Source organism: Cottoperca gobio, chromosome 11 (assembly GCF_900634415.1).
Source record: "Cottoperca gobio chromosome 11, fCotGob3.1, whole genome shotgun sequence".
Lineage (NCBI taxonomy): Eukaryota > Metazoa > Chordata > Actinopteri > Perciformes > Bovichtidae > Cottoperca > Cottoperca gobio.
In genome coordinates, this window is record NC_041365.1 from 6,615,825 (window position 1) to 6,624,712 (window position 8,888).

Genomic DNA, 8,888 nt, shown 5'->3' on the forward strand with positions numbered 1-8,888 from the left:
CCTGCTGTCGGTTTGACAACAAGACAATCGGACGGAGTGAGCGGCCGTCGTCCCATTGTTCCATCGCCCTGTTTGTCTGTGACACTAACTGACAACAGCTGGAAGCCCTCTCCTCCTACAATACCCATCATGCAAGTCAAATTCAACCACAAAAGAAAAGGGCCTCATTATTTGGCTGCAGTGGTGTGATTTTAACCAGCAAAGAGAGAGAAACAATGATTTCGTCGTGTCTGCTGATGGTAGATAAAAGGCTCGTGAGCAACTGGAAGTCCTAAAACAACAGCGGATCCGTGCTCTGCATTTGTCCACTGTATTTTATCACATCTCAAACGCAGATGTGTATTGGCTGCTTGCACCTAATCACAAACACACCCATGTAGTGACACGCAAATGGGTGTAGATTTTCACAATACGCGGCCATTTCATACACACATAGTTGGGGGCACATTCTCTCCTGCTCCTCGTCTTCTCTCTCTCGAGCTGTAATTGACTGAACACGTCAATACTCGGAGGGAAAAAAACAGAGGGTCCACTGTTTGCATCTATTGATTGCCGCTTCTCTCTTTCTCTCACTCCCTGTCTGCGGATCTTAATTACACTTCTTTTTACCAGGCTAGCTGGGCCTCCACTCCAGCGACTGCCCTTTTCATAAAGTCTTACAGTCCAAATCCATACATCAAAATTAATGAGAGAAAACCGAGCTGTACATCAAATATGAGGGGTATCCAAGCAGATGAGCAGGGATGGTGATCGTGAATTATATCCTTTTTTTTATTTTTAAATCAAACGGTAACAGAAGGGTAGAAAAATAATAATTTTCACATGCTCATGCAGGTCAACATTAACAATGTGGACTTTTTTTATGGAGGAAGCAACCTCGGCTTAGGTGATTAAAAGCGCTAAAGCGTGACAGGGCTGAGGTGAGGTTTCTCCCCAGCCTCACTCTCCCTATTTCTCATCCTTTTCCTCTTTCTTTGTCTCTTTCTTTGTCAATTTGTCAGATTTTCTGCCTACCTGTTTGTTTGTTTTAAGAGCTGTCTGCATGTGCCCACCCCTCCACCTCTCTCTCTCTCTCAAATACGCACACACACACACACACACACACAAGGACACAAACGACTTTTATGGGCAGGTTTTATGGACTGGCAGCAAAGCAAGCTGGTCCATTCTTTAACAATTGTCCTCTCGTGAACTAGGGAGAAAAAAAGGATCCTAATCGCACAGTTTCACAGCTCATACCCGCCATCAATCAAACCTGTCTGTGTGTCCTCAGCATTTGTGTGAGCGTGTGTGTGCACACGCTCACACACGCTCACACCACAAATGCCAACACCTTCCAACATCACAAACCTCTCCTGAATCACAAAACAAAAGCTATTAGAGATGGCAGCGCGGTAATCTCTGCCCACACACGTACACACTTTTCTTACAAACATTCATAAAAAAACATGCAAAAACACATATAAATATAAACACACACACACATATCCCAGAATTCCTTTCCCTACCACTGTCTTAATTTTAAATGTACATTTGCTGACAGGTGAATATTGAGGAGGCGAGCGATAACAGGTAACATCTTCACTCAGCCACATTATCGACGCGCCACATCACTAAGAAGTGCTTATTCAATATCGTTACCTTTGGCAGAGTGCAGGGCGAAACACACTTTTGAGTGTGTCCCTTTGTATTCATTAGACACACTGTATAGACACCTACATGTGCACTTAGGCTCACACACACAGTCACAGAATCACATCCAGTGGCTTATCTTTTGGAATAAGAAAAGGGGCTTGTCAGGATGGCACATTGTGTGTGTGTGTGTGTGTGTGTGTGTGTGTGTGTGTGTGTGTGTGTGTGTGTGTGTGTGTGAGGGGAAGGCAATGTGCATTAGGGCGATTACAATATCAGCCGACTCCAGATGGAGGCAGGAAAATAAACAGTGGGAGAGAGTAAGAGAGAGAGAGAGAGAGAGAGAGCGAGAGTGTGAAGGGAAAGACATCATGAGAAGGAGCCTAAGAGAGAGATTCTGCGTGTGTGTGTATGTGTGTGTGTGTGTGTGTGTGTGTGTGTGTGTGTGTGCGTGTGTGTGTGTGTGTGTGTGTGTGTGTGTGTCAGTCTGCCTGTGTGCGATACAGTTTGAGAAAGTGAAGTTAATTAGCAACTCAATCCCAGTCTATATAGAGAGAACTGAGCTGGCAGGGTGTGTGTGTGTGTGTGTGTGTGTGTGTGTGTGTGTGTGTGTGTGTGTATGTATGTGTGTGTGTTTGTACACATGTCTATCAGTGTTTTTCAAACCAAGAACCCTGAACTATAATGCAGAGACATTATAGTTAGCCAGTGTAAAACTACATTTCCCAGCTGTCTTTCTTTAACAATACTGCTCATACAGCTGTCTCTATGTTACTGTTTTTACAACAGTTTTTAAAAAAAGGAAGAAGAATTTGGATTTGGTCATATTCAGGGACTGATCTATTACAAATATGATATCCCATGTGCTTCCTAAATGGATTGAAGTATAAAAACCTATGAACAATTAACTACGTCCATGAAACTTGATGAATTGTCCGACTCGGTCCTATTGGCCCTTTCTTCACTTGCCCTATAAGTCTCATGTTATCTGGAGTAAAAACACGAACAAGGCCAATAAAATCAGTTTGTAGTGCTCACTGTTGACTTTGACATTAAATAAGCCCCTGTAAAGGCCAACTCACGACTACAATAAAACAAAGACCTCTTGCTTTTGTGAGTGCCAAGAGCGTTTACACACACAAACACACACGCGCGCACCACATAGACAACAAACTTGCACAAATCCATACACAGAACCACACACACACACACACACATACATGCAAGTCCTTTTATACCGCTGCTGCTCTTTCATGGGTGATGAAATTCAATAAGCAGTGAAGAGAACTGCCCTCTCGCTGATAACCATCAATGGGAATATTGATCTACAAGGGCATGTGTGTGTATGTAGGTGCACGCACACACACACACACACACACACACACACACACACACACACACACACACACACACACACACATACCCTGACTCCATCTATAATTCACTGTAGGACTTGGTAAGAGATGGCTCTGAATAATCAGAACAGATCTATACATCTTGAAGGAGTGCATGGTACAGTGGTTTTAGTATCCAATGCTACTGTTGACATTTGCCTCCTGTCTACATGGCTGCATGGATACAACCTGTGCCTATTTCAAAACGCTTTGCCATCTCTATCTTTATACACCATTTCTGCAACTACAGGAGGAATGACTTCTTAGTTTGACCTGTTGTTCCTTGAGTGAAATGACAACAACCAGATTGAAAACCAAGACATTAGAGTCATGTGACATTTCCATTAGCCAAGTAAAGCACAAGTACTTAATTATACAACAAACAAACAACCAAAACTGTCAAACTCTTGAGAACTCGTGTTTGGTTCTGCATGTTAGACGAAACCAACTTGCCAAACAAAAGATGTGTCTCGCTGATCATTTTGTGCCAGAAGCACTCTCAAATTGGCTCAGTTAAAACCAAATGAGCATACTGAAACAATACAGGTGATGTAATTTTTCTTGGCATCATTCAATGCCAAGCCTTTTCCTTTTGGTGGGAGAATGTTTGCGACAACGTATAGCTGTGAGAAAGTCTTACAGAAAACCCGATACAGAAATACACAAGTGGGCTTCGTGAAGTAGCCGGCATATTAAGTCTGTTGAGTCATCATCACTTATTCACCGCGTAGCAAACCTGGACCGCATCCAAAAGTCTGTGTGTCATACTTAAAAGAAGTGCTTTGTAATTACATCACAGCTCTGGAGCCTCAATAAGACTCTAAATGGGAAATCAGTTTTTCCCCCCTGAAACAATAGTAATTCATTGTTTGAGGGTGTGATCTAAAAGCTGTGTTTGAATACGCCACTAGAAAACAACTATTGGCTGTGGTTAGCATGAAAAAGTACTAATAGAAAAATGTAAACAATCAAGCCAAGTGTGTGTGTATCTATGCACGTGCTGTCACTGTGCAGACAACACTCTTTTTCAACCTGCCAACCAGGGGTATGTAAGTGTTTCCGTGCTCGTGTCTGTGTGTGTGTGAAGGCGAGAATAAAATGGCTGCCATCATTTTTGCAAGGCCACGACTGTGTCTGTGAGCAGCGGTCTGATGCATTTGACCCTATAGCCTGAGAGCAGGGAGGAGGGAGGGAGGAAGGGAGAACAGGTGTGAGGCAGGCTGGTGGCTGGGCAGATGGTCCTTGGAAGTGCTAGCTGATGCTGCAGAGCCTGGATGGACCACAGAGAGTTAGCAGCTAACGTTAATACAAGCCTGTTTATACAGCGTGCATGGACGCGTGTGTGGATGCAGCAACACACGCCACACACACATGCACACACACACACACACACACACACACACACACACACACACACACACACACACACACACACACACACACACACACAAACACAGTGATAACCTGCAAACAGCACTTATCATTTACTCTCCCCTCATCACCAGCTTTGTTTACCTTTCATTTACTCTTTCTGTCCCTCCATCTCTCTGTCTCTTTATCTCTGTAAACACACACACTCCAGGTAATGGTCTTTTCAGTCAAGTCACTACTTTAATGGAAGTCTCAGAGGTTAATGAATGGGAAAAAACAACAACATAAGTGACGGCCAGGATGATCAACTGCATTTAATAATGTTAACTAATACTGATAATAAAAAACCTTAATAATACTGAATCTTCATGTGGATCATTGAAATTAACCACAGCACAATACAAATACTAGCGTCTTGGATTCACAGAAGACATTAAAATATTTTTTAATTTTAAAAAACGACTATATTTTGTTTTCTTGATATCAATGCAAAATGCTGAAAAACAATTTCCTTTGCATCTATATTTAACTGGGCAAAGACTACGTCTGTGGTGGGTCACGCTTTTAAGAGGAGTTAACAATCACCCTCTTGGATGCCTACAAAGCTTTGCATGGGACTATTCGGCATGCGTAAAAAATGTCCAAAGCCCTGTGGGTTTCCAGGAGATATTTTCCTCCCTCTCTAATCTGAGCCGTGAGAACAGTCGGGCATCGACAGCAGGTTGAGCCCCAGCAACCTCCCTCCCTAACCCGCATGTATGAGATTTTCCCAGTCGGGGGAACAGATTCCCACTGAAGTAAAATATAGCCCGAACCCTTTAATTTCAACCCTACGCCACTCCATTAAAAAAGGAAAAAAATAAACGTTTTTTTTGTTGTTGCGCTTTTTGGTTATTTGATGATGGCAGTGGCAGCGGGTGGATATGGAAACTTCACATGGATTTTAGAAGATGCGTTTGACAGTTGTGACAGAGCTCTAGAGGATGTTTTCAAATGCAAACTATGACATGCAAAGCCTCTCTAAAAGAGAGCAGAAGGAGAGGAGGAGAGAGGCTAGGGTGGCTCCTCACCAAACACACAGGGATGGCAACATCGCTGCATCCAAACTATCTTTCCAAGAAAACTGCAATCAACTATTTCTCGGAACAGAATGAGTAAACACTATTTTTTTCTTTCTTTTAGAAACTAGAGAACAATTGTCATCAAGTTTAGGAATATTCAATTCGGTCACTTAAAAAGGGGCTTAAAACAATGAAGTCCCCTCGTGTCTTGATTTTTGATCTAAAACCCTGCATGCTCTCAGCACTCCTTGGCACATTAATGTCTATCCCGTGCTGAGGGGTCGCCTCGCTCTATAACTGATGGGCTAAAGAGTCCATGCCTTCTGGGGATTATCAGATGATGTGAAGGCTACTTCACTTCCAGACATGGTCTTGACAGATCGAAAGAGAGTCACTAAACTTGATCCGTGAACTTAAGTCGCCTGTTGCCCGAGGACAACTCTCCATCCCGGGTTCAAGCCCATGAATTGTCAGCTTGTTTATGGAGACAGGGACCAGCTGCGAGTTGGTGTCACTATTTACACAAACTCAACCAGCAGTTAATGGAAAACTAAATGTTATTCTGTTAACACAAACATGAAACAAATACAAAATGCAGTCCCCAAGACACAATAATGGTTTTTGGAGAATATTCCTTATTTGTGAGCAAATGAGTGTCAATTCCCACTGCTCAGCCTATTTCTCCCATAATAATGATACCATAACATACACTATTACGCACAGCACAGACACGTATTGTTCGCTCCTGCAATAGATGTGTCATCGCAGTTCATCTCATACAATACAAATGTAATAAAAACAATGTTATTGCTAGCTATAGGCCTACATGTTTTTCTACAAATCGCTCAATCATTCTGGAGCAGCATAGCTTTTGCTTACTTCACATTAAAACATATGACACAAAGCACAACTCATAAATGTCAAATTCTATAGTAGGTCAGAAGCTATTTCATGATAAATTCTTTCTTAATTTTGCAGACACATGTCTGTATGAGGGCACAAAACACTCAGCCAATGCGTATTCGAAAAATAATATAATCAATATAGAAAGAAAGAGGCCACTTACACTGAAAGGAGGCAGAAATTCCCACCATGCGGTACGTTGATGTGAAAGGGCTAAATAATTTCCAGTCCTTTTGACTCCGCGCAAGGTCCCCTCGTTGATCCGTTTGTATCGGGAAGACGAAAGCTACAGAGTCCAGCCAGCTCTCAGGGGCTCTGGCGGTATACTTCCAGCAGCTCAGAAATGTGGTTCAAACTCCGATAAAAGAAGAAGGGCAGCTCACGGCTTTGCAATAAGTGATCAGTCACTGAGGATATTCAGGATGGGAGAAGCAGGGAGTCTTGTAAAAGCGCAGAGGCAAAGAAGGAGGAGAGATGAGACAGCGATGGAGAGGGAGGATGCAGTGCGCAGGGCACCCGTCTGATTTTCTATCCGTCCTTCGCACTTTCTTCCAAAATCCTTTAAACGTCGTGTCGGTCTATGTTGTAGAAATCGGTTTTTAAATATAAGAGATATTCATACACACACCCTCGGTCGTTGGGCTCCTTGTATTCTGCTTCTCCGTTGGCGTGGGATAGAGGAGTAGCGGCACTCTGCCTCCAGTCGGCGGTGCGCAGCAGAGCCAGGTGGCGGTGGGCGGGACTGGAGCGCTGCTGAGAGGGAGGAGGCGGCGACTGGGCAGCAGCCAGCATCTGTGTGTCCTAAAACAGGTTGGAAAAAGCGGGGTCAGGTCAAGTCGAAGTGTTTTCTACTGGAGCTGCGGCTCTCGAAGCTTCTTCACGTCAAGGGCTCCCAGGGAGATCTTTACCCAAGGACACAGAGAATGTGTGCCATCACCATACGTATGAGTCAAGTCTGTCTTAAAACAATACTTACATGCACATAGGTACATTAAAAGCACAACTGGTCTCTGAAATGGTTTCTGCTGTCCATACTGGAAATCATTTTCTAATAGGATTCCAATGTAAGTGATGGGGGACAATCCGTGTCTTATTCTGTCCTGACTGAACCCCCCCACAACATGCAATGGAGACAGGCTTAATGTATAAATCACAATGTACATGAAGTATGTCACATATTTTGTGGAGCAATGAGGACATTTTAACATTCCTCAAATAAATACATGAAACAAACATAAATACCATATCGCCAGCACATTTTCCACATTGTTTTCAAAAGTCTGAAAGAACATCTCGTTGCGTCTTCTGTAATGGTTTAATGGCACCCGACTGCACAATTAGCTACACCAGCTGTCTTATCTCTTATCTCAATGCGCCCAACTCTTAATATTCGCATATCAATATTGAATGGAGATTTTGCATTAATTCACTTTTTCTTTTGTAAATGTTTGCACACAATGGGACATTCTATCACATAAATATAATATCCATCCCCTATAAAGTGGGTTCTCTTTGTTGCCAGTATGGACAGGAGCAACACATACAGCGACTAATAACTCGTTCAACGCACATGTGGGCATTGTTTTCACACGTGAACAAATGTGAACCTATCTCTCAAATCTCTTCCTTGCTTCATGTGGGGAGTTATTAGTTATTTGATACAAACAATACTTCAGCCAATCCCTTCAGCTACATAGAATGAACCATGTTATTTATCTAGTTTTACTTGGGACCTCCTCGAGTGTCCTCAGGGACCCCTAGTGATCCTTGGAGCTCGCTTGGAGAACCACTTGCACAGACAGCAGTGGAGTGTCATGGACAAGAACCAGCCAGCTGCGTGTTCGAGTAGCTGGTTGGCTGTAGTGTGTGTGGCTGCATGTCTTCACACACACACACACACACACACACACACACACACACACACACACACACACACACACACACACACACACACACACACACACACACACACACACACACCCTCAGCTTAAAAAGGCACAGGAAGGCTGGCCTGCAGTAACCTAAGGCAAACACTTTCCCCGGACCATCTGGAAGTCATCTCGCCCGCAGAGCCAGTGAAAGCACAGAGCAGAAGCTACGTTTACAACTCAGTGATAACAACCGGTCCACTTGAATTGCATGGTTGAACAAGTCATGCACCAAACCCGTTCCTAACATCTCATAAATTATAAGATTATATTGTAATCTATTCAACAATGCTCATATACTTGAAGGCATTTTGGCTAAAACAAATTGACAATCAACAATGACTAAGACATGTCCTTTATGAATATTTAGATACCTGGTGTCGGATGTCAGATTACTACTTCTGGTTACATGGTGTCCTATTTCCAGACAATACAAAGGGTACACCTGAAAAACAGCAACTAATTCTGTGTGTTTTTACTAACAATTTACCGGAATGCACTTCATCCATCTTATGGAACATCACCACAACAAAACACTTTCCATTTTAGTGTGTCACGTACCGTATGTAAAACATTCAGTGGATTGTTAGCACACCATC

The 8,888-nt window shown here is 43.0% G+C and overlaps 1 protein-coding gene across 2 annotated transcripts in view; it reads right to left on the reverse strand.

Moving 5' to 3' along the window:
• The window catches only part of runx1t1 (RUNX1 partner transcriptional co-repressor 1), a 57,388-nt gene extending 50,363 nt beyond the window's left edge, over positions 1–7,025 (reverse strand). For both annotated transcript variants that reach the window (XM_029443921.1, XM_029443920.1), the window contains exon 1: positions 6,525–7,025. In XM_029443921.1, coding sequence (XP_029299781.1) covers positions 6,525–6,552 — 28 coding nt within the window. In that variant the 5' untranslated portion in view covers positions 6,553–7,025. The remainder of the gene's footprint in view (positions 1–6,524) is intronic.
• Positions 7,026–8,888: the final 1,863 nt, after the last annotated feature.